At 44.4% G+C, this 25530-nt stretch overlaps 1 protein-coding gene across 1 annotated transcript in view; it reads right to left on the bottom strand.

Moving 5' to 3' along the window:
- The window catches only part of ZFP64 (ZFP64 zinc finger protein), a 56483-nt gene extending 31215 nt beyond the window's left edge, over positions 1-25268 (bottom strand). The window contains exons 1-4 of the mRNA XM_086932448.1: positions 24778-25268; positions 17517-17756; positions 6464-6625; positions 2177-2239 (exon numbers count right to left, since the gene is read on the bottom strand). Coding sequence (XP_086788574.1) covers positions 2177-2239; positions 6464-6625; positions 17517-17756; positions 24778-24811 — 499 coding nt within the window. The 5' untranslated portion in view covers positions 24812-25268. The remainder of the gene's footprint in view (positions 1-2176; positions 2240-6463; positions 6626-17516; positions 17757-24777) is intronic.
- Between the last annotated feature and the right edge of the window lie 262 nt (positions 25269-25530).

Here is a 25530-nt window from a genome sequence, read left to right as displayed (position 1 = left end):
ACAATTAGAATGTCTAAATCTGCAGGTTCAGATTGGAAATCAGATGTTTTTGAAAAGGTTAAGCTTTACAGGTTATCACCACATGCCACTACGGGAAAAACACCCTTTGAGCTTTTCAGATGTAGGTGTCCCAACACCTTGGTTATCCCGCCTTGGGTTAATGATTTACATCTGAAAGGCTCAACTGATAATGAGGAGTGGAAAGCAGCTCAGGAGAGAAAACTACAAGATAGGAAAAGGATTCATGATTTGAGAAATTCTGTGAAACACACGGTGGTGCATGTGGGTGATTGGGTTCTCATAAAAAATCCTTGTAAAAAGAACAAGATGCTATCTGCTTCATTTTTGAAGCCTATTCAAGTCATCAAGGTTTTAGGCAATGCTGTCAAAACAACTGATCATCGCATTTGGAACTTGAACAGGGTTGTAGTGATCAGGAAAGACTTTGTTGACGATTCCAAATCTCCTGTGTCAAGTTCTTCACCTACAGGTATATCATCTCATCACCCCGTGGTTGGTCCTCTCATCACAAGGAAACCTTCAACAGCTGCTTCATCTCATCGGGCTGTGGTTGGTCCTGTCATTGCGAGGAAATCTTCAAGAGTTACACGTATACCTACTCGTTTTAATGACTTTGTAAGATAATATTTTCTGTTTATTCTTATCTGTTATAAGGAGGGAGATGTGTGGCATCCTGGTCATGCAGCCTGTTGCCAGGTTGCCACATGCATTGGAATGCTCTGTACAGATTCTGTATCTGTGATGTTTAGAGTATCTAGACAGTTGATCTTGGACCTGACTACTGGTGACTGCTTATCCTGTGGATGGGATCCTTTACTATAATAAATACTTATTCAACCCATAATCTACCTTTGGACTTCTTTACAAGTTCTTTTTTTGAAGCGCAGGCAGGAGGAAGCAAATCGGATGGAGCTTATGGGCAGGGAAGCAATTAGGGTGCGAAGCAACACACGGCGTAGGTGGTGGAAACAAAACTGGGAAAGAGACAGGAATATTGAGAGCAAGGGAGAAGCACACTGACTAGAGAAAGGAATGCAAAGCTGTTGGTGGTGAAGTTCACAAGCGAGAAAGCAATTTGGGGGAGAAGCACAAGAGGGTGAGCATAACACAGAAGGAAGCGGGGAAGAAGTACATGGGTGAGAGAGAGTAATACTGAGCATGGCAGACCAGTACACAACGGAGAAAGTTGGAAAACATATACACTCTAATGGAGTGCTTAACCCACAAAAAAGGTAGTAGACATTTAACTGGAGTATAGGGACATAGGCCAGATGTAGGTAAATGTCATTTACCGATTTTTAAATACCGAATTTTACCGATTCGGTATTCAAAAATCGGTAAATGACATGTAGGGAAAAATTCGGTATTTTTTACCGAATCGGTAAGATTCGGTATTTACCGATTCGGTAAATACCAAATCGGTATTTGCTATTGAATCCTATGGGCCTTGAAGCCCATAGGATTCAATAGCAAATACCGATTCGGTATTTACCGAATCGGTAAAAATACCGAATTGCTAGGGGGACAGGGTGTCACTTTGACACCCTGTTGCACCCCTGTAACTGGCTTTAGCGCCATGTGGCACACAGACATGCCCTTAGGGCATGTCTGTGTGCCACATGGCACAGGTGTACATGCACAGATGTGCATGTACACATGAATTCGTAATTTACCATGCAATTGTATTGCATGGTAAATACCAAATTCTTAATGCCCTGTAGCACTGTTAGACATGCTACCTACATCTCAAATTACATATTCGGTATTTTTACTGAATGGTAAATTTACCGAATCGGTAAATTTACCGATTCTGTAATTTTACCGATTCGGTAAAAATACCGATTCGGTAAAATAACCGAATATGTCCATTTTTGGTGCCCCTACATCTCCATAGCCCTTTACCGGTCGGAAACGGCCGAAAATCGGTATTTTCGGCCGATTCCGATCGGTAAAGGGCTACCTACATCTGGCCCATAATGTCTAGTGAGATGATAAACATATGTGAGAGAAACAACTAAGGCCAAAAGCAAAGATCATGAAGTTGTGCCAGAATGTAGATGGATGGCTGACGGGCAAACACATACACAATCATACACCCCTCACCTCAAGAAGATAGTCTGGAACAGCTTTTAAGAAGGTATATAAGCACATTTACCTGTGTGAGTTCTTAAATGGCGTTCCATATCTTTCATGCCGTATGCAGTCCTGAACTGACAACCTGGAAGACGAATCAAAAGATGCATTGGAAGGATGGCAAAATGCACCAAGGAACAATGTGATACGAGAAGACAAAGTACGCTGTGAACATACATTCCTATATTATTAATCAAACTCTGCCCTCTATGTTGATAAACAAGACAGCATTACATGAAGCTAGGTTAAAAGAAATACGGAAACTACAGTGAGCAATAAGTAGTAGAGCTAAAGGTTTTGAAAACAAAAAAGTAAGCAATAGTTGTTTGCATGCACAAACACTTCAGAGAATACAGGCTAAAAGGCATCACTGTTAAAAATACGTTTCTGAAAGAACTCGTATGAAGAAGGAAAGGCATAAACATGTTGCAAGTCAGTGATTGAATGAAACTAGGGAGGAATCAAAGGCAACTTGGAGAAAGTCGTCCACGATAGTATGGCGGCGAGAGGAAGTAACAGCAAAGAGGAGTCAAGATGTGCTGGCTGAATGAAGTTATGGTGTGGAGAGGTAACACAGTGTTCTATAAGCATAGATGTTTAAAGGATGAAGAGTAGAGAGCAAGCCAAAAATGCTGGTTTGTGATGAAGAAAAAAATGAATGCAGAGGACCGAGAGGGCGATGGAGAGAAACGGAAATGTGCAATGGAGGGAACACATGGAATGAGGTCTTGAGAAATGGTGTGATGCAGTGTTGGAATGCATGCTGATTGTGGGTTCCGAACATTAATTTGGAGGCTTGTCGATCAGTAGTTTGCATCCCAATCCTCGACTACTCAACTATATAAAGTGCAGAGAAAGAGGGAAGAGTTCATGTTGGGGGTGGATATGGAACTGAGGGTATGTTACAACGGTGGGAAGCATGGATGGGTCGAGTGCCTATTGATCTGGGTTTTAAGGGAGCACAGTATTGAGAAGCCGAGAGAAGAGAGGCAAAGCCATGAAAGAGGAGGCATTTGAGTTGAGGTGTAAGAGAAGGAACATTAAATGAGAGAGACAGTGGGAGTCTATGCGGAGAAGTGTTAAAGTGATTTGAAAGATACATGGAGAAAGTGAGTGGGAAGGCAAAGCATGAGTGAGAGTTAAAGGAGATGGAAATGGGGACCGGAGGAAGGCATACTACAATGCTGGTATTCATGCCAGATCAGGTGTTCAAAATGATATGTTGTTTGAGAGCCGGGGATAGATTTAGGTTGTATGTGTGAGGGGGCATTTGAGCATGGTAGTTTACTTTTCTGTAGTAGGATTGTGGTTGGGGTATTTGGGTAGATGGTATCAGATGAGGCTTCTTGTATGAATGTCAATGATGATGAGGACTGGTGTATTGTAGGGGTGGTCCCGAAGTAAGGGTTTTCTGGAAAGGCTTCGATTTATAGTGTTGCTATGACTTAGAAGTACATTGAATAGGTTAAAATGACATGGTGATGCACCGAATAGTGTGGTATAGAGGACCTTGATAATGAAGAGCGACTGTGCCACGAACCCCAATGTGCTCTGTCAAAGGGGGATAATACAGCCCACATGGAAGCATGGGTGGTAGAATACATGGGATTCTTGTATGGCATGATAAGTTGTGGGTTGACCTGATATGGTGTATTGTGAAAACCGTATGATTTGTGGGGAAAGATGGTAGCCGGTGGGATAACAGAGGTGAACAGTAGTATTTAGACAGGATCATGACAGCACCATGAACCCCAGATGGTGATTGATGAGTGCGACACGGCAGAGAAAAGACATTGGGCCAGATGAATCAAAGGGTTTTGCCCATTCTGTGTCTATGGGAAAATGTGTTAATGCATATGGCCCATTGTTATTTAAAAATTCGGTAAAAAATAATTTGGTGGGTTGTGAGACCCACTAAGCTGCCACTGCCAAAACTGATGATAGTAACAAACTGTAACTGCCGTAGCAATGAATTCACCCGTGAAAAAGTTTCAAGTTTTGCAACTGAAATGCGAATGTAATCGACTATGTTTTAGTATGGGTAAAACAATTATACAGAATAATAGTTCAATATACTGCATTATACAAACCATATATTGTGACAAAAATCAAAATCGTCCAATTTTTTTCCAGAAAGTGATGTCTGCACATGCATGTTAGCACTTCAGTTTCAGGAACACTTTTTAAGGGAATTTCAAGAAAACCAGCAAAGTAGGTATCAAAAGCCTATTGGGTTACAAACCCCCGTGACAGCTTTGTGGGACTTTACCTCCATTAGGCTTCAATTGTTCTATGAAAACAGGCTCAATAAAGATGTAAAGAAAAAAAAAACTATATGTGCGGTTTTGTAAATGTAACGGATGTTGAAACAGACAACATGAATTCGTAGATACTTGCGGTCCTAACATCACAATGACAATGTTCAATAAAGTCAAACATTGAAGAGTCCTGCCCTCGTGTAAAAGTTCTTTTCCTAGAGAAACTAGTTTCTCCGTAGTTCTTCTTTGCTGGCTAAATTCACCGAATATCATTTACTTTTTTCCATTTAAAAAAGGTGGTCGTCACAAATATGCACTTTAACTTTGTGACGCTACAGAATCTTCAGCCTTATGTTATAATCATAAACAGAAAACTGAGCCCGACCAAGACAGCAAAAGGTTTCAATAAATATCAAAAACAAAAGCAAAGCTAATTCGAAGCGATTAAATTAATCAGTGCAAGAATATGCAATTCTTTCGGAGAGCCAAAAGATGGACAGCAGGATCACAAGCAGAAAAGAGGAAAAAGGGTAGAGCAATTCAGTCAACTAACGTGGATGTGGCCAGCATTTCCAGCAAGCGGACATGATGCGTTTATACAGAATCCGGCAAATTAATAAAAATTAAAAACTAGGAAACCATATATGAAATAGGGTATTCAAGGACCCAAAATAATTCCTTAATAACCCTTGACCGTAGTGCAATAAATGGGAAAAAACATGAAAGTGGGTGTTATGACTTCCGCTACCCATTTTGATATTTTAACATATCGATAAAAAACTGAGATTTCTTAAATAAAATTGCGCTGAGAAGAGCATCTATCAAATAAACATTAATGTGATTGAAAAGTGCCACCAAACAATTTCGTAACAATTAAGAAATAATTTTTGCCCTGTATTAATTACATTTAGGCATTTATCATTTTCATGTCCAGCTAAAGATTAACAGCCAGATTCATCAATGTCCCGATTTGCGAGTCCTTAATAGCGATTATTAAGGAATCGCTATTAATGACTCACAAAATGGGATTTATGTAGAAATCGCAATATTATTTGCGATTTCTACAGCTTCCTTATTTGCGATTAGCAATTTGCTAATCGCAAATAAAAATGCGATTTCAAGGGTGCCAGGGGTGTCCAAAGGACACCCTGTAGCACCCCTGAAATGTAAATGTAGACTGATGTTGCGCACACACATGTCCAAAGGACATGTGTGTGTGTAACATACAACTTAGAAAAATGCACTAAAGTGCATTTTTATAAGTTTTCGCTATTTACCACGAAGTCAGACTTCGCGGTAAATAGCGGCCAAAAATAGCGATTTCGCAATTCAAAAATGGTTCATGAATTGCATTTAAGGAATCTCAAATAGAGATTTCTTAAATGTAATTCCTCGCAATTTAGCGATTTCGCAATTTGCAATTTTTGCATTTGGGGTGATGAATCCCAAATGCAAAAATTGCGCCCGCAAAGGGCCAGATTCTCAGAATCTGGCCCTTTGCGAGCCGATTTTACAATGATGAATCTGGCTGATACTCCTTTCCTCCAGCTCATCAACTGGAAATCTTTTCACAATCTGGAATAGACTGCACTGCCTATACTGCCTTAACACCTCAACCAGGGGATACCACTTAATATATGAAAAGTATGTGTGGCGCATGTAATGCGTTTTTAACGATACTGTATGTGTTTCAACTAGAAATGCCTTGGGGTTTGAATGTGAAAATGTTGATGTACAGGATGGGTTATGTAGAAAGCAGGTCAAATACTTACACGGAAAAAGCAACATTGGTTTAACTGCACAAATAATGTCCTTGCTGAGCACTATTTTCTTCTATGCATGACACTTCAACAAAAAAACAAGCTGGAATGGGGAAAAAAATAACTTAAGAAGAACACAACATTTCATTATATGGACCTTGCTAATACATTCATTTTTAGCTTAAATACAGATATACCCACTATTTTCTGACACAAAAATAAACACCTCACAAATCAAGACTAAACAATGTTTGCTTAAAAGAAACCTATTCCAAGTAGAATGCAACTTACCTTCATAGTAACATTTAACTTTCTTTTCTGCATCTGAAGTTGTTGGTTTTCTGGTGCGAGATTTTGTAGGCACAGGAACAGTTGGGATAGCCTGTGATTCGACATTTTCGCTTGGAAGATATGCTTGATACCCATGTTTGAACACAAACTCTGGAGCAGAAACTAACAAACAAAAGGACGTTAGTGTTTGGATATCTTGGAAACATTACACTACAGCTTTCCTGATCTCTAAGCGAATGCCATTCAAATAATGTTACAAAATCTGTAATTTGATGCAGACCATTATGCTAAATCTGGAAACAGTCTGCAATGCAAAACCGGTATCCAGAAGGGACAAAGAATGCCTCAGCCAAAGTTATAGAAAGGAAAACACGTCTAAGAGGCGGGTGTTTCCCAATTTTGATTCCTATTGTGTGGTACGTTCTTTCCCAGTTGTCGATGTAGGAGGAGTGAGCGTTAGAACCTTGGAGCTCCTGTGGTAGCCCAAGAAGGGAAGCGCCAGGCTCATCCAGAACTGGGAATGCGTGCTCCACTATTTACACATCGCAAGGGGCACGTTGCTGGCTAGCAAGCTGCTTGGGATCTGCTCTGGGCTACCGTCTCCCCTCCAGTGGTATATCTCAATGGGCCAGCTGGTGATAATGTTTGGGGAATTTGGTTGCCGTAAGTGATCAAAAGGTATCAAACTTATGTCTGAAAAGTCTTAATGATACAGCTCCAGATTACCCTTCCTTTGTGAATGACTGCTCCAAAAAATGTCTCATTAGAGAGGGACATTTTACCGGCCTTCCATCTGACTGCTATTCTTAGCACGACCATCAGTCTGACATCACTCTCCTTCGAGAATGAAGATCAATGGCATGGGGTGAGCAGGGGCTTCTTTTCCTGCTTATGCCCAAGAAATAAGTACTACCTATGTGATTGATCTTTCCCAGTAGGTTACATCTGACCGTCTGGTGTCTTCCCCTCTGCACTTCTCCACTACCTCTGCGAAATCCCACTAATTTGACTCAAAAGAAAGAGTGGGTAGACTTGTATACAGTGCATGCTGACCAAGAGGAAAGGAAAAACCTTATCTACGTACTCAAGGTCAGAGTAATCCAAAGACGAAAAATAGCTTAAGCTATTGGCCCTTTTATGCACACTCGGCCGCAACATTTAGGAAGAATTCCTTCAGTGACTTTGCTGTGTACCCAATGGTGGTGGAGAAGGCAATGCTACTGTACTACTTCTATCTACTGTTTGTGACCCGATTTTGCCACTATTAAATGTTGGTTTTCACTATGATGTGCAAATATTGTGGGGTTTCCAACACATATAGGTTTTTGCACAGCTTGTTGTATTTGCTTATCCTGAGTAGGATCATGGAAATGAGAAACCCTGTGACAAATTTGGTGGCTAGGAACTCGGGCAGTCGTTTACAAGTTCCGGCATGTAGGATTGGGGTTACCTGCATTACTACTATTGGAAGTGACATAACTTTGGCTGGCCAGATACTTGTTTTAATCTTTCAAAGGCTTACAACAACTAACCACAAGCCGAGTCATCGAGCAACAAAGGGAAGGACCTACATCAAACATGCAAAAAGAGAGTGCAGCAAACAAGTAAGCCGTTTGCTTGGCTTCAAGCGAAGTAGAATTCTTGGGAGGAGAGTGGAAGGTGAAACGTTTTTAGAGAATCACAAATGTATTTATTTATTTGAAAAGTTTTATATAGCGCTGGCTAGACCCGAAGGTATCAGAGCTCTTTACATGAGGATCCGCAGGTTACGAAATTAACATTAGTTACACTTATGCAAACATTCAAGTCAAAGATTTATATAGCGCGCTACATACCCGGAGGGTCTCAAGGCGCTTGAAGAAGGGTGGGGAATTACTTGTCGAATATCCAAGTTTTAAGTTGCTTTCTGAATGCCAGGTGGTTCTGAATGAGACGGAGGCGAGTGGGGAGTGAGTTCCAGGTTTTAGCTGCGAGGTAGGAGAAGGATCTACCTCCCATGGTGGTTTTATTGATGCGAGGTACGGTAGCAAGCGCTTGGTTGGAGGATCGTAGTTGGCGGGAGGGGGTGTAGAAGGAAAGTCGTGTGTTGAGGCATTCGGGTCCAAGTTCGTAGAGTGCTTTGTGTGCGTGGGTTAGGAGGCGGAAAGTAATCCTCTTGTTGACGGGGAGCCAGTGGAGGTTTTTCAGGTGACTAGAGATGTGGTCTTTACGTGGGATGTCTAGTATGAGTCTGGCTGATGCGTTCTGGATGCGTTGGAGTTTTTTCTGGAGTTTTGCAGTGATACCGGCGTATAGGGTGTTTCCGTAGTCCAGGCGGCTGGTGACCAGTGCATGGGTGACGGTTTTTCTGGTTTCGGTGGGGATCCAGCGAAATGTTTTTTTGAGCATGCGAAGAATGTTGAAGCAAGATGATGACACGGCGTTGACTTGTCTGTTCATAGAGAGTGAGGAGTCCAGAATGACGCCCAGGTTCCGTGCGTGGTCCGTCGGGATGGGTGCTTTACCAAGGGCTTCTGGCCACCAAGAGTCATCCCAGGCGGAGGGGGAGGTACCTAAGATAAGGACTTCTGTTTTGTCTGAGTTAAGTTTCAGACGGCTGTGCTTCATCCACTCGGCTACATCTTTCATTCCTTCATGTAGGTTGGTTTTGGCGGTGTTAGGGTCTTTGGTGAGTGAAAGGATCAGTTGAGTGTCATCCGCGTAGGAGATGATGTTGAGGTTGTGTTGGCGTGCGATGGTCGCGAGGGGGCTCATGTATACATTGAAGAGGGTGGGACTGAGTGAGGACCCTTGTGGTACGCCGCAGATGACTTCAGTGGCCTCTGAGTGGAATGGTGGGAGGCGGACTCTCTGGGTTCTTCCGGTGAGGAACGAGGTGATCCATTCCAGTGCTTTTCCTTGGATTCCGATGTTTCTGAGGCGCTGTAGAAGGGTGCTATGGCAGACTGTGTCGAAGGCTGCGGAGAGGTCGAGGAAGATGAGGACGACTGTAACTCCATTGTCCAGTAGAGTTCGAATGTCGTCTGTTGCTGCGATGAGGGCGGTCTCTGTGCTGTGTTTGGCTCGGAAGCTGGACTGTGAGGAGTCGAGGGATTTGTTGGTTTCGAGGAAGGCGGCGAGCTGGTTGTTGACAGCTTTCTCGATGACTTTGGCCGGGAATGGGAGGAGCGCGATGGGGCGGTAGTTTTTGAGTTCGGTGGGGTCAGCTGTGGGTTTTTTCAGAAGGGCGCTGAGTTCGGCGGGTTTCCAGCTTTCTGGGAAGGTGCCGGATTTGAGGGAGCAGTTGATGACGTCTCGGAGGTGTGGTGCTATGATGGAGTCTGCTTTGTTGAAGATGTGGTGAGGGCAAGGGTCTGAGGGGGATCCTGAATGGATGGAGTTCATCAGGCGAATGGTGTCCTCAGTGGAGATTGGGTTCCAGTCATTAAGGATGTTCGAGGGGGGTGAAGGTCCTGCAGAAGGTTGGGTGGGTTGGTCTCCGGGTCGGTTGTCGAAGCTGTTGTGGATGTCTGCGATTTTGTTGTGGAAGAATGAGGCTAGGGAGTCGCAGAGGGCTTGAGAGGGGGTGATGTCATTGGAGTTGGCTGAGGGGTTGGTAAATTCTTTGACGATGTTGAATAATTCCTTGCTGTTGTGGGCGATGTTGTCTAGTCGGTCTTTGAATGCGGCTTTCTTGGCAGATCGGATTAGTTGGTGGTGTATGCGGGTGGCGTTTTTGAAGGCGTCCCTGGTGCTGGTGTTTGGGTCTTTTTTCCAGGTCTTCTCGAGGGAGCGACAGAGTTTCTTAGATTTCTTAAGATCATCGTTGAACCAGGGGGCGTTTTTGCTGCCTAGTTTGATTTGACGTTTTTTCAGAGGTGCTATGATGTCGGCGCTGTTGGATAGCCATTGGGTGAGGTTAATGGCTGCTTGGTCGGGGTTTGAGGAGTGGGCAGGGGGGTTTTGAAGAAGTGATGAGGAGATCTGGTCGATGGTGATTTTGTTCCAGTTTCTTCGCAGAGTGGGTTGAGGATGGTTGTGAGTTGTGGTCTTATTGTAGGTAAAGTGTACGCAGCTGTGGTCCGTCCAATGGAGAATAGTGGTGTGACTGAAGGAGACATGTTTGCTGGAGGTGAAGATAGGGTTGAGTGTGTGACCTGCGATGTGGGTGGGCGTAGTGACAAGTTGTTTGAGTCCGAGGTTGGCGAGATTGTCCAAAAGGGAGGTGGCGTTGCTGTCATTGCTCTTTTCCAGGTAAAAGTTGAGGTCTCCCAGTAGAATGTATTCCTCTGAGGGGAGGGCGTGTGGGGTGATAAAGTCAGTGATAACGTCGCTGAATTGTGCACGGGGTCCTGGAAGTCGGTAGAGGAGTGTGCCTCTGAGTGTGGTCTTGGGGTCGGTGTGGATCTGGAAGTGAAGGTGTTCGGCGCTGGCAAGGTTGACGTCTGAGCTGGTTGAGATGCGGATGGAGTTCTTATGGACGATAGCGATGCCTCCTCCTGTTTGGTCGGTGCGGTCCTTACGGATGATCTTGTAGCCTTCCGGGATGGCAATGGTGATGTCTGGAGCTGATGAGGCGTTCATCCATGTTTCTGTTAGGAAGGAGACGTCGGGAGAAATGGAGTCTAGTAGGTTCCAGAGGTCGATGGCGTGTCTGTGGACTGAGTGGGTGTTGAGCAGGATGCATTTTAGGTGGTTGGAGTCAGATATCTGTTGTGCGTTCGTGGATGAGGAGTTTATCTTGGTGTCGTCGAACTTGCAGGAGTAGCATGTGAAGGGTCCATGGGTGTGTCCGGGAGCGGCTTGGGCGCAGTTGGGGAGTCGGCCGGGGTTAAGGGCTAGGAGGGTGGAGGCGTCGTATGTAATGCGGGAGGGCCGGGCATTGCATGGACCAGGGGGTCTGGCGCTGGGCGCGGCCTGGGCGTAGACGGGCTTACCTTTGGCGCATCTTCGGCACGCAAGGGGCGCGATCGCTGCGTGGACGACACTCAACTTTATTTGAAAATCTCCTCACCAGATGACTTTATCTCCCTCAACACCAATCTTCATACTACCCAAAGTTGGCTCAATGGCAACCACCTCATGCTTAAAACCAAAAAAACGGAGTTCCTCCTCATCTCCCCTCCCAATCATGCACCCAAGATAGACTTATGGCTGAAGCATCTAACTTCCTTTGATTGCGCCCCTCACATCATTGACTCCGCAAAATCCCTGGGAGTCACCATTGACAAACATTTAAATATGCAGGATCAAATTTACAATACTACCAAAGGATCCAACTTCCAGCTCAGTATCTTAAGGAAACTTAAACCCTTCCTCCAACAGTCTGATCTAAAAATGGCGGTCCAAGCCCTAGTACTACCAAGACTGGACTACGGAAGCACCACTCTTAGCGGTCTTCCAAAATACAAACTATCACCGCTCAGGGCATCGCTTAATGCTGCGGTCAGGCTGGTCTCCGGAATAAAAAGAAATACCCACATCAACCCGGCCCTGAAGGCTTTGAACTTGCTACCATACGAGTCGAGAATACAACTAAAGATCGCCTGCATGACACAAAGCCCTACATAGCAACACCCCCAGCTATTTAGCACAAAAGCTAGAGTGGTCGGGAGGTGGTAGACATCTGCGAAGCGCAAGCTCACTACTAATAAAACCTCAATCCTTCCACAAAAAGAGAAGTGGGTGCAGAGCTTTCTCAGGTATCGCACCAAAGATTTGGAACAACCTTCCCCCAGACTTACGCAGAATCCCTTCTTATACCACCTTCAACAAGCATTGGAAATGCAATAGGTCTCGCACCATTAGAGTTAGTGCTTTTAGAATGGTTTATGGGTTTTTTTTTGTAAATGTTTAGCATTTTTGTTTCCTGTAGCCAATGCTAAAGAATTACAAAAAAAAAGCCATAAACATTTCTTAAAGCTCTAACTGAAATGGTCTGAGACCTATTGCACTGTGTGAGGGTGAGGGGTTGAGGGTGAGTGAGGGTGAGGGTGGGTGAGGGTGGGTGAGGGTGAGGGGTTGAGGGTGAGTGAGGGTGAGTGGTTGAGGGTGGGTGAGTGAGGGTGAGGGGTTGAGGGGGAGTGAGAGTGAGGGTGAGTGAGGGTGAGGGTGGGTGAGGGTGAGTGAGGGTGAGGGGTTGAGGTTGAGGGTGAGGTGTTGAGGGTGAGTGAGGGTGAGGGTGAGTTAGGGTGAGGGGTTGAGGGTGAGTGAGAGTAGTTGAGGCTGAGTGAGGCCCATTTCTATTTCACCAACATTGCTAAGCAACCAGATTCTGCAGCTGCAGGGAGGGAGCGTTTCCGCAATCCCAGAGCTGAGCACAGTCCTGGTGGGGGTGCGCCCCCCCTTAGGAGTACCGTACCCTCAAACCAGAGTTGAGTTTTCCTCTTGAAAATTAATTTTAACACATACAGATCTATTTGTGTACGAGATAGAGCTGTTTTCATGTATTTGACGTCATTGTTCACTTCAGGTGAAAGTGGCACAGCAGGCATGTTTTCTTTGCTGAGTGTGCAGTTGCATGCAGACTGTGCATCAAACGTACCAGTCGAGTGCGCAGAGAGATATTACACACAAAATACTCAAAGTTCTCAAATTAACTCCAAACTCGAGAAAAATACATGCTCTCAAAAGAGTAATTGAAATGCCAGTGCGCCGAGAAGAGCAGAGAGAGTTTAAGCGTTTGCTTGCAAGGTCAGGTGCCCTTGGTGAGCCCGCACTGCGGCCGCCCCGTGAACTGCATCCTACGTTAAAATCAGCCACGGCCCCGTTCAGCAGATATAAATGTTAACTGGGATTTAAAGGACATTAAAGTCGTCGTGACTGTGCACGGAGGCAGGAGCCTGGTAGCATAGTTTTGATGGTACTTCGCGTGCAGGAATTTCTTGCACGCTGCGTACGTTAGCAGACGCTTCCGGTGGCGGCTGATGGAACTGCACTGACATTTTACATTTAAACAACGTGGCTGGCATTGCAATTTTGACACGATTCGTAGGAAATACTGAGTGTTGCCCTGTTGGGCTTCTCAAGATAGCATCTCTCTTATAAAGCAGACACACCACCTTTTGTGCGTGTGGGAAACGGAAGTTAATGGATCTGAAAACCACAGGCGGAGTCGGAAACTTACAACTAAAACTACAGGTGGTGATTTATATATTTGCCTGAAAGTAACTTTTTTCTTTAATTCACAAACATTCTCATACTTGCTTCTGGAAACCTCGTGGCTATCCACAGAGTCTGCTATTTCCCTGCCGTGGAGGAGTTTTCCATGGCGGCTTGAGGAGGTGAGGGAAGGGCTAAAGGCAACAATGTCACCGGGTGAAAAAAAAGCGAAAGAGAAAGCAGGGTAACCTGACCCAGGAGGGGGGAGGAGGGAGGAGAAATGCGTCTCGGCCGGAGCAGGGGGCGGAGCAGGGAGAGCGGGCTTTGAAATGTAATTCACACGGCCGGCCGGTCGTGAAACTGAAAGCATGGCCGGCCGGCCGTGAAAGCCTTTGATGCGGCAGGGGGTGGAGCGGCACCAGCTGGGAGAGTAGGCAAGGCAGGCGGCTGGGGGCATGTGCACGCGCTTTTAAGCTCAATGCGCATGCGCATTGAGCTTAAATTTCTCGTGCACTGCAAGGAATCGCCACGATTCCTTGCAAGTTGGATAAAGAGTGGATAAGCCACCATAGTCTCGCTTGCTCGATGCGCATGCGCATCGACAGGCGAGACCTAAAAAGGAAGCAAAAATGTTTCTCATGAACAAATTATCATCTTAAACCTTTAACTCCTAGAAGCCTATTTGCCACCGCTTTTACTCAAACAGCAATGTCTACCTCATTTGTATTATATGCGATTCACAATTTTATGTATAATTTGTGATAATTATGTACTGTAAAGCGCTCTGATACCCCCGTGGGTCATGTCCGCGCTATATAAAACTTTATAAATAAGTATCATCAGAGGAGAAAAACATGAGATTACACGATAAAATGAGTTATTAGTGTGTAGCCTAAACCAAGACTTGTGTCATATGGGGAAGGAAAATAGGAGGTGGGGGTAAGAAAACAGGGGAGAGGAATGGAGATAGTGACTGGAAGACTGGAGAGGGGAAAGTACTTCAGGGGAAGTAGCGCAATGAAAGCAGTCCAAGAGGAAGACAGATAAAACAGAGAAAAACTGTGAGAAACAATGTCTGATGTACGGCTGGGTAGGGGACGGTTGAGGGGGTGAACCCTAGGCAGACTCCTCTATAGCTGCATGGGACAGCTCCACCGGTCATCGACCAAGGGTTGTCGGGTTCAGTGGTATGTAAAGATATTTTCTGTTTCCCTCCATGAGGCAACGTCATAGTTCCTTAGAAGGCAACCGCCCAGGTGTTACTAGGAAACGCCATCCTCCTCATCCTGCTCCAGCTCGCCCCATGAGAGGAGAGGTTGAAGAGACAATTTAGATGTCTGCAGATCATCCCCATGCTTCTGAAGCAGTAGTGGATGCTGGTCAATTGTCATGGAACACAGTTCGTAAATGGCGAGGGACCTCATACAGACGCCTCCCCCGAGAAGGGGGACTCCTGTTCCGGCCAGGCAGAATTCCAACATTGGATGGAGGCCCGCAGGTTGTGCAGTCCCCGGAGAAAACCAGGGGAGGACGCCAGGCTTCGGGACTCAACTTTGTATGGGGAGGTCATGATGCCTTTTCTCTCTCAATTTTTCCTTTAAAACATTAAGTGTGCCTTCCCTCCAGTGTACAGTCCTCCCCTAGTCACAACCTCTGTAGCTTGTTTTCCTATGGGCATCCTCAATTACTGTCTTGCTGGCCGCCATTTTAAGGTCAGGCGGGCCTCGATGGAGCCTAGTTGTGTGTTTGGGCACTGCGGGGGGGGCCCCGTCCTACATCATCATTCCCTCCCGGTGCGGGTGCTTACGTTTGCGCCCTGACTCACCGGAAAATACTGGTGGGTAAGGATTCTTTCCACCGCGGCTTCGCCCTGTCCCCAGGGTCCGATCACTGCGGCACTCCGATTGCCGTTTACAGCCATTCACTTCCCTGCAGCCACACCGGGTCACTTCTGTGCGTACCGGGGATGCAGAAGGGGTAGGGGGTAGCTCTGGGTCTCACCACTCATCCAATGTCGTATTCCAGGGACCCGATCCTGATTACTTGCCCCCAATGAATGTCCAAACCTTGGTAAAGGACCTCTGGAAGGTGAGACCAGAGGATGTTCAGCATGATGAATTGGAGTGAATGTAGGAAAAAAGCCCAGAAACTCTTACTAAATTAAAGAGGGTAGCCCCTGAGAAGTGCCAATATTGCAATGTTTGGTCTGGAGTCATCCTGAGCTCTTTCCTGGTGGAAGGTTATGTGGTCAGACCTCTAACCATGCAGATCCTGAACCCAACCAAGAAATATACATTGGAAGTGCCTCTGCTCCACCTGTGAGATCTAATCCATAGTTCCATTATGCAGAGGGGCTGCAAAAGATCCTGTGAGGAACTGGTGTATGGCGCACCTCAGTGATCTAGGCCCATGTAGCTTGTAGAGGATGCCAAACTGTATATGTCCTGTTTACTCAGCTCCCCCCTCTAAATTGATCCTCGCTAAAAAATCTAGGTGCAAGAGCTATCAGAGAAGGTGAAGTACTTTTAAGGCCCCGGGCATTTTTTCATCCCTTTTGTCCCAATTTTTCACTAAACAGAGGACAGAAGATGTAGCAACATGACCCAGAGCTTCCAGATGCTGTGTTAAAGGCCATATTAGTGAGACTCTTGCTTATGTAAGGGTGTACAAATATGCCTGGTATCAAAGAACAATCATTATTGATGTAAAACAAACAAAAACACACCATAGGAAGAATTATTCCTTGTCCCTGCTCATAGAGTAAGCAGAAGATGGAATATTCACTCGGTTTTGGGAGGAACACCATTTGGATTTTTTTGCAAACCCTTCAGTTATGGAGAGCCTAAAATGAGAGGAGTGCGTTTGCTACCCATTTACAGAAGGCTTATCATGCAACGACTGCTTAAAATTTAAAACTAGATAAATTAAAATGAGAGAATTATCTAACCGTAACCAAGGTATTAATACACTACAATCACAAAACAGAGTGAAGCACTAGTCAGTGCTGTAAAAGGTTACACGTTCCCTACTACCGAAAGCTAGACATCAAGGGTGTGCTCTGCTTTTGTAGGCACCCTGGTTGGAGGGAGGCCATGCCTGGTAAGTATCACATTTTGGAGCAACACCAACACTGAAACTGCCAACAGCCTGAAGCATCAGTTTCTTCACTATGGGAAAGTTCCCTTTCACATGGGAAGATCCGAAAATGAAACTTCCAAGGCCAGTGAAAGAGGATCCAGCATCTGGGTAAAAGTGTGAACAATGTAAGGACCAATGACAGTTCCAACAGGTCTTAAGTGCTACATAAGAAAACAAGTTAACCTTTAGGTGTCTCCAAACAAGGCAATCACAGTTGGGTTTTGACACAGTGATTGGAACTTCTGTTGCTATTGTTGTAAGATTTAGTTATTCTTTTTCAAAACAGTCCAGAATGAACACGTTTGCAACCGCTCTGCCCACAGCTCTACTACCTCAGTTAGAAAAGCAGACGGACCTACTCACAAACTGCATCTGCAATCTCCAGACACGTACATATATATTATTGTAGTTAATGTGGGAAGGAAATAGGAGTGGATGGAAAATGGGTAATACCTATGACTAAATAGGTGGGATTTAGAGGGCAGTAGGCAGTAAGAAGGGGTTTAGAGAGAGACACACACACCCTCACACAACAGTAAGCCCATTTCAATTCACAAATTGCATTTCTACAATTAGCACAGCGAAATGACCAGTTTCTAGAGCAGGTGCCATGGGCCAGATGTGTGTGCAGCTAGGATGCACATCTGTCCGGGCTTCTAATACTTCAACTATTTACGATGTGTTAAAGATAATCTCGGTCTGTCCTCTATGGACCTATGATTTGGTTGTTAAGTAATTATTAAGCAGCAAAAGCTGGTGGAAAAAAATGTTCAACCAAAAGTTTTGCCAATATATTAAGCTAATACTTGTGGTACCCTCGCGAAAGGTGTGCTACCTGTGATGGTCTGGGTCTCCGACGTTATCGTTCTGGTTGTAGTCTGATCCTGTGGAGCAGGTAGTGCTTCTTCGGACACATAATGTACAGTGCTAGTAGTTCCATTTGTAGGACTGTGCAACTGGCAACCATTTTGCTTGTGAGCAAGAAAAGCATCAAGATTATTGAACTGCTCCTTACAAATGCCACATATGTGGATGTCTGGAGCAAGCTCCACAAGGACCGTGGCACCTCCTTGCACTAAAAATGAAAAAACAAAAAATAACAAATTAGGTACCGTAATAGAAAACAATGTGGAAAAGAATTCCATTTGACAATGTGCAAGATGACCGACTTCTCCAATGCTGGAGTATCCATTTAACATCTTAAATAAGCAATAACAATGTCAATAGATATGGCTTATAACTAAAAGTGCCTCTTCAATCACTGGTGAGTTTAGGCATTTAAAAAAATAATCATACATGAACTCTGTCATTCATTCTTGCACTCATGCATCCATACATACACGCACTTGCCCATCCACAATTAAACACAAATTCAACAAGTATGCATAACGTTAAATAAAAGATTAAAAGTAGAGACAATTAAAATACGGTGCTAAATGCGGCAGGCATGTGCTTGCAATAAACAATAAATGTAAACAGAGCAGCAGGCATACGTCTTGCAAAGGCACTGAGCATTGTGTAGTTTTTTATATTGCGTTTGGCCATCTCAGAAATTTAAAATGACCAATTATGCAATATACTATTCCATACAGAAAAAGGCGAGTGGCAAGTGAAGAGTCCAGCAGGAATATCTGGGGGAGATGGATGAATGGATATATATAGATATAGATATATATTTATTTAAAAAAAACAAAAGGTTACAGGTCAGATGTCACTCGTACGTAACCATAGAAATGTGGCAGTTCTAATTACCAAAGTATAACTTAAGACCCCGCAATGCACTGCTTATGACCTCACATGTTAAATCACTAATAACATTGTCAGTGGCATCACTGATGACATCTCAAATGACATAGCAGTTTACATCCTCCAGTGAGTGTAAGTATTTTGAATGAGCTTATGATAGTTAAATACATATAGGAAGGTATTACAAAATTTAAATTAATACAATTTAAATAAATTAAATTTAAATCAAAAATGCCTGACAAGGATCAACAGTCAGTGCTGGGAGCCCCCAACTCTGTGGCTTCTGATGGTGACTCCACTGTTACATCAGTAAGATCCCCTCGAAGAGAGATCCAGAATTTGTCTCTTCTCACTGGCGAGTGAACCAGATTGTGTTTGTGCTGGGAGAATATGAAGGGAGGGGTTGTGGAGCTGTGGCTGTCCTTTGATGTTTATGTTTATTTCAATGGGGAATCTTGGTTATTCAGGATCCGTATTTGGAACCAAGAAGACCAGCATATTCAAATTAGTTTTTTCTTTTATTTCTTAAAAACTACTGAATTGATTTACACCATATCACAAAAAGCATTCTTTTTTGACAAAGTTCTCGCTTTCTGACATATTTGGTGTAATTCCGTTCAGCAGTTCAGGCTGTAGTCGTGTCTAAAATCTCTATGGGAATTAAAATGGGAAAACTTTTTTCTTTACCCCTTTTCTCTGCCCCCGCTTGACGGATCACCCCAAAACTTTCCATGCACAACTAGACACAGGAGCACTTTTTTGGAAACTTTTGTAAAGATTCATCAAACAGCACCAAAGGTATAAGCAAACCAAAAAACTTTATCCGATGGAAACCAAGTCCTAACTATAAATATCTACTTCACTTTGACCTTTTTGTTTTAACCAGTACATTTCTCTTTTTTTGAAGCTGTTAGGGAATATCATATTAGCATTCCTCAATATAAATGTCTATTTAGCATTTGTTTTATTCAGTTAATTTCTAGATTTAAAACAAAAAATAATGTTTCAGAAAACACCTCCACTCTGCACAGCCTTCAGCCATTTGCAGCAGGGGGTTATCCTAACCATCCCGGCCTGCCCTCCGCGGTCAGTTTACAGTCCGTGCCCCTCTTCATCCCTGCCCAGTATTCTCCATCTAGGTGCCCCTGGTGCCACCTGCTGCCTTCTGGGGTCAGCTTGCTGCCTGCCCCTCTGGTCTGCCCTCTGTTCTCCATCTGCGTGTCCCTGGGCCTTCTCGTCTGCCCTCCATGGTCTTCTTACTGTCCCTTTCATTCTCTTGATTCTATATGTGAATGCCCTAGCCCCAGCCCTCCATAGTCTACTGTGCTGACTTTGCTCATGTCAGCCTGCTTGCCTTGGTCAGATTGCCTCTGCCCTTCATCTGCCTGCCCTCTGTTCACCATCTGCATGCCCCTCTCCCTTCTGGTCAGACCTCGGAGTACAACTTATTGTCCCTACCTACCTACCTCCCTCCCCTTTGTTTTCTGTGTGTGTGCCTCTGCTCCCCTCCCCCTCCCCCTCATGGTCCCCTGAGCTGCCTCCGCCTGAGCAGGCCTTTCCTCCAAGGTCAGATTGTCCCTACCACCACCTACCTACCGTCTGTTTTCCAAGTCCATGCCTCTGCTCTGCCTTCCTCTCCTGCATGGTACAATGTTTTGCTACTACCCTTCCGCTTGCGCTCTGTGGTTAGCTTACTATCCCTGCCCTCCATTGTCCGTGTCTATGCCCCTGCCCTCCAGCTGGGCCTCCATTCTTAGATTTCTGCTCCCTACCCTGCTTGCCCCACTCTCCGATGTCCGTGCCCATGCCCCTTCCCTTTCACCCTTAATGAACCACTGAGCTGCCACTGTCCCTCCTGCCTGGCCAGCGTTGTTAGCTTGCTACCCCGGCCCTTATCCCCTCCACCCTACCTTCAATATTCCAACTCCATGCACCCATCTCTTCCCTCCTGCCCCCCTGCCCTCCTTGGTTCATTGTGCTGCCCCTCCCTCCTGACCTTCATGGTCTGTTGTGCTGATTAAACCCAGATCTTTTGACTCGGTGTGAGTGTTTGATTGATTCAGATGCTCCGTCCATCACCACCCCCTTTTGTACCGCTTTTGGCCGCCATAAGTGTGGCAGGGTATGCTCAGACGCGAGTCCCTTGCTCACTTTGCCACTGGATTCAAGCAAGCCGGGCTGAAGACGGCTGGAATGCCAGAAACCGGTCCTCGGAAGCTTGTTTCCGGTCCAGGGAAGACATGACTTGGCAGTTCGGGCTGGACTGTTCCCATGAGGCACAGGGTCAGACTGATTTGCATATGGCCATGTCTGAACTGGGGTGGCAGAGTGGGCTAAAGAACGGTGATGGATTAAACCCAGATCTTTTGACTTGGTGTGAGTGTTTGATTGATTCAGATGCTCCGTCCATCACCACCCCCTTTTGTACCGCTTTTGGCCGCCATAAGTGTGGCAGGGTATGCTCAGAATTTCTATGACATCAAATCACTCATTTTGTTCCTTTCTAAAGAAAATGTTGTACCTTTTAAAGCTGTCATTCAATCAAGTAGGATTCAGGCATGCCACACTTATCTCACAAGTAAAAATGTTAGTTCTTTAATTGTTCAGAACACTCTTGGAGGCTGCAATAGAACAATGGGGAATTAACTGACAGGCTGCTGTTTCCATTGGAAGTATGTGTGTTACTTAGTATGTCAGACTTTACTCTCACATGGCTGAGGAAATAGTGTGAATTTACAGAAAATATGCTTTCAGTTTAGATTCTGTATCACTTTCCATAACCTCTATGAGAAAATCATGAAAGAAAACAGTTTTCTCGCAAACATGGTACACCAAATCCCAGGAGAGGATCAGAAGAGTAAAATCCCCTTAGAATACACCACATATCCTAAAATTAGTATGGTACCAATAATAATTGATTTATAAAGTGGTTATCCCACTTTGAAAGTACTACTGTTGTGACCCTCAAAACCTGCCATTCGCAACAATGCATTTCAGTGGGGACCATATACCAGAGTCTAGTAACAGCTGTCACAACATGTTGTGGGCAGTCACGAAGTGGGGGTCCTTGGAACCTCCTTCCATTACACACACACACGTACCTTGGTGTAAGGGTGTGCTCACCCAGTCCCTTTCATTTCTTTAATTCATTTTCAGGACACGGAGACCCTGAAAAGCTTTGTTTTATGGAAAGTCTTGTGAAGATTTCCTACGATATTATGGTCCTAACTATAACTATACAAAAGTGAGAGAATGTGTGTAAGCGTGTCAAATTATTAAACCGTCTTGCCCAAATTATGCAGCAAGAAAAAACAAATGATGCTGCATCATACGGCACATTTTGTGATAGTATTGTGTTATTGAGTCATTTGTACACTTACCCATGTTTGGGCATAGGTTGCACCTCATTGGTACCCGTTTGACACCTAAATAAGTCAGTAAGCAACATAAAGTTGACCAGTCAACCTTTGCAAAGAGCCTTCCGCTGCGCCGCAACCCCTTGCTGCATTTTTAATAGCTTTTTAATCATTTGAGCAAGAACCAATTTTTTGGGGGGCTAAAATCTGCAGATTATACAGCAGATGATGGATTATGCCACAAACGCTGCAAATCCAAGATTATGCAAAATAAATGCTGCAGTCGCATATCACATAATTCCAGTAGCCATGATATATTATATATTTTGCACATGGTGTTTTATCAAATAAAATAATTTACTTGCAATTACTGCTGCGGTGCCGTGACCTCTGTTAAGTGAAGAAACGAGAGGAATCCGAGAAATATAAATATTTATATACCCACACACGTATATAAAGAACATGAACACTTTAACGGATAAAATACGCATAAACAGGCCCGGAAGGTTAAAAATTCTGGCATAAAAAAAGCTTTTTTAACATTTCTTATTAGATCTTGGTTAATTGTTGCTTTGGATATCTCTCAATTAGGAGGGTATTTCAAAGCATATTTAAAAATCAAGATAATCATAAACCTGTAAGGGGAAGGAAAATAGTGTGCAATAAATCCATAACACTCATTCTCACTGTATGACAAACGCGTCCATGTGATTTGTCATTGAAAGGCAGGATATGAGTAAATAACTTACTAAAGCAATACTTGACTACCTGAATTGGAGTACTACTGCACTTAAATACTATTTAATGTTTAGCAGTGCTGGAAAGGGGAATCGTGCCAAAACCCCATCCAGCCCCTATTTCTGGTCCAGATCTAGCAATCCGGCCAACCAGTGGAAACATTCATTTATCCTGGCGTCATTTTCCTACACAGGGGCATAATTCAAAAGCGTATTAACATTGTCTGCATTTTGTATCGGAGTAGCAACCTACCAAGGGGACTTTCTTATTTTATTTTCACTGAGTTCGAAATAAAAGGCTACTGAAATGGTCATCAGCCTTTCTTTTGTTCATGCATCATACTGACAGATCATACTGGCAGGAGGATATCTGGATCTTATTCCCTAGATGCTAAAGCTAAGGAAGGAACTAAAGGCACACAGCTTATCACTTCACAGGTTCTTTAGATAAACTAGGACTTGGAGGTAGGATTTTAACTTTGTTCAACACCCCTATGTAACAGGGGTGCATGCACTGTTAGAATTGCAAGATCGGTTTGAATGAGCAATTACACAAATAATGAATAACAGTACCTATGATTTTTTATTTAATTAATTTACATTGCTACTCATCACTATGTGGAGTGTCCGGGCGCTTTTACATCACACACAAAGGTAGAATAAATCACAAAGTGTATGAATCCATGTACAGGAAATATTACACGTGACAATGATGGATATGGGGGGGTTGAAATCACATGTTCATACTTGTAGACATTATGAGGACTATTATGATCGCGGGTGGACAAAGTCCTCCCGCCACCGTACCAGCAAAAGGGACCGCCTGCCATATGTACGGCGGTCCCGTGGGGAAAATTAGGATGCACCCACGGACTGGCGGGTGCATCCCGCATTCTTTTCATTGTGGTGGGCGATGCTTTCAGCAGCACCCGCTGCAACGGAAAAAAAGGCATGTTGTGCATTTGCATGCACAACGTGGCAGGCAGGGGACGGTGCCTGCCACATTGTGCATGCAAATGCAGGTGGGTACCATAGTGTGCAAGACCCACCCCCCAACACCCTGGGGGTCTGCAACGGGCCCCCACATGCAGACACTGCATGCCTTTCTTTGGCTGCAACACCGTCTGCTTCTTAATATGGATGGCGGTATCTTGCAGACACCACCACCATATCAAGCCCCTTTTCCGCCCGGTCGACTCGCCGACGGGCGGAAAACCGACAGACGGTCTGTCCTTCCACTGGGGTCCCCCCGCCATCATAATATGGTGGGGGGGAAATGGGATGCGGGCGGTGGTATATGGCGGGAGGATCACCACCGCTATGCGTGTGGTGGCGATCTGCCAGATATACTAATAGATCCCTTAATTTTAAGAGGGAATAGTAAGGAGAAACACAAAGTCAGGATATAAATCTTAATACAGGGATTGTGGTTGTCTGCCCTAACAAGAGTTTATTACTTCCCAAAGGACCCTTTTCTTTGCAATCTTCCAATAACAACTGACAGAGAGAAAAAAACAATAAGGATCTAAAAGCATGACTTAAAGTTTGCATGCATCTGCTTGGTGGTGGTAAGTAGATCCCTGTGCTGTAGTAGAAGGATTGCAATTTATGAAATGGAAGAGACAAAATAATTGTTTCAAAAGCAGTAACCCACCTACCTACAATACACATATATGATCTGCATGTTACACAATCTGCTTTGCAACAGGCACATTAACCCTCTATGCTACTTTGAGACAAGAATGGAACTGGACAAAAACAGAACTGTCTTAACCCCTGTTATATTACTGCTATGTTAATACCCTCAAAACTGCTATTCACACAAGTGTATTGACCGTGTAAGATATTTTACAATACATCTTATTTGTAGCCAATTAAGTAAGCTATGACAGATTTACTGTCAAGCGTTTATGTGATCAATTTCTTAGCAGCAGTTTTTTTTAAAACAAATGTATAAATTTACTTTCAGATTATGTTTTGCAAGCTTTGTCCCTTGTGAAGGGAGGGGGAGGCTTTTCTCTGCCAGCCCGTGCCCTCCGATTTATGGATTCCGGGAGTACAATTTTCCAGTTCCATCCCCGATGTTCATCAGTGTGTTTATTATCTTGTAAACGTAGGCATATCGTTTTATTCACTGCACTTGTACGATAAATGTGATTTGATGGGCACATAATCGACATTGCTGTTTAAACGCACATATTTTTACATGTATATATACACAGTACATACATATAACACAGTAGAGTGTAGCGTGTACCTCGGCCTTGACTGGAATATAGACTCATTCCCATTAAGGTGGTAGGGCTGTGACTTCACGTCCCGTGACATTACTTCCGACGATAAGGTGACATCTTTGCACATTTTCTATGCTAACTGAAATGCAACCAGCCGGGAGCACAGATGCTGCCTTGTGTAAACTGCGAGGGAAGGCACGCTGCGAGAATAGCATGGGACCGGGAGATGCTAGGCTGCACCCTCATGCTGCGCGCGCACAGCGTGTCACTGACGCAAGTGTCGGCACAGGAAACACCTTCTTCCCTGAGTACACCACCACCATTCCCGCAACTGTTGCCCGAACTCTTCACTGAATGTGTTTTACCTCTGCCGCGAACCAAAAGGGGAACGACCAGAAGCAGCTAAAATACCTCTTTTCACGATGTTGTAAAACTCATATCCGCTGACGGGAGCCTCCCGGCCTGTTCTAAACTATTCCAGGGATACGTCACTTCCTGTAGTAACCTCTACTTCTTCGTCTCCTGCTTTGAAGCTCATTTTCTTAAGTCTTCTTATGACGAGAGCCACCCGGGCTGTACGCTTCGTCACGCTTTCGTTTCTCGTTACACTTTCACCAGCACGCTTAAAATACTCGGTGTTTTTTAACAGTCTCATGCTCCTTTTGTTGCTTGCCGCGGTTTTCGAGTGTAACGTTTGTGTACAGCAGCAATGCCAATTCGTGCCAGGCACAACAAACCATCCGATTTTGTATTTTTGCCAAAATGAGATACTCGAA

The sequence above is a fragment of the Lissotriton vulgaris genome, chromosome 7 (genome assembly GCF_964263255.1).
Source record: "Lissotriton vulgaris chromosome 7, aLisVul1.2, whole genome shotgun sequence".
In the NCBI taxonomy this organism is placed as follows: Eukaryota; Metazoa; Chordata; class Amphibia; order Caudata; family Salamandridae; genus Lissotriton; species Lissotriton vulgaris.
Note: the sequence above shows the minus strand (reverse complement) of the source record. Positions and strands in the feature narration are given on the sequence as shown.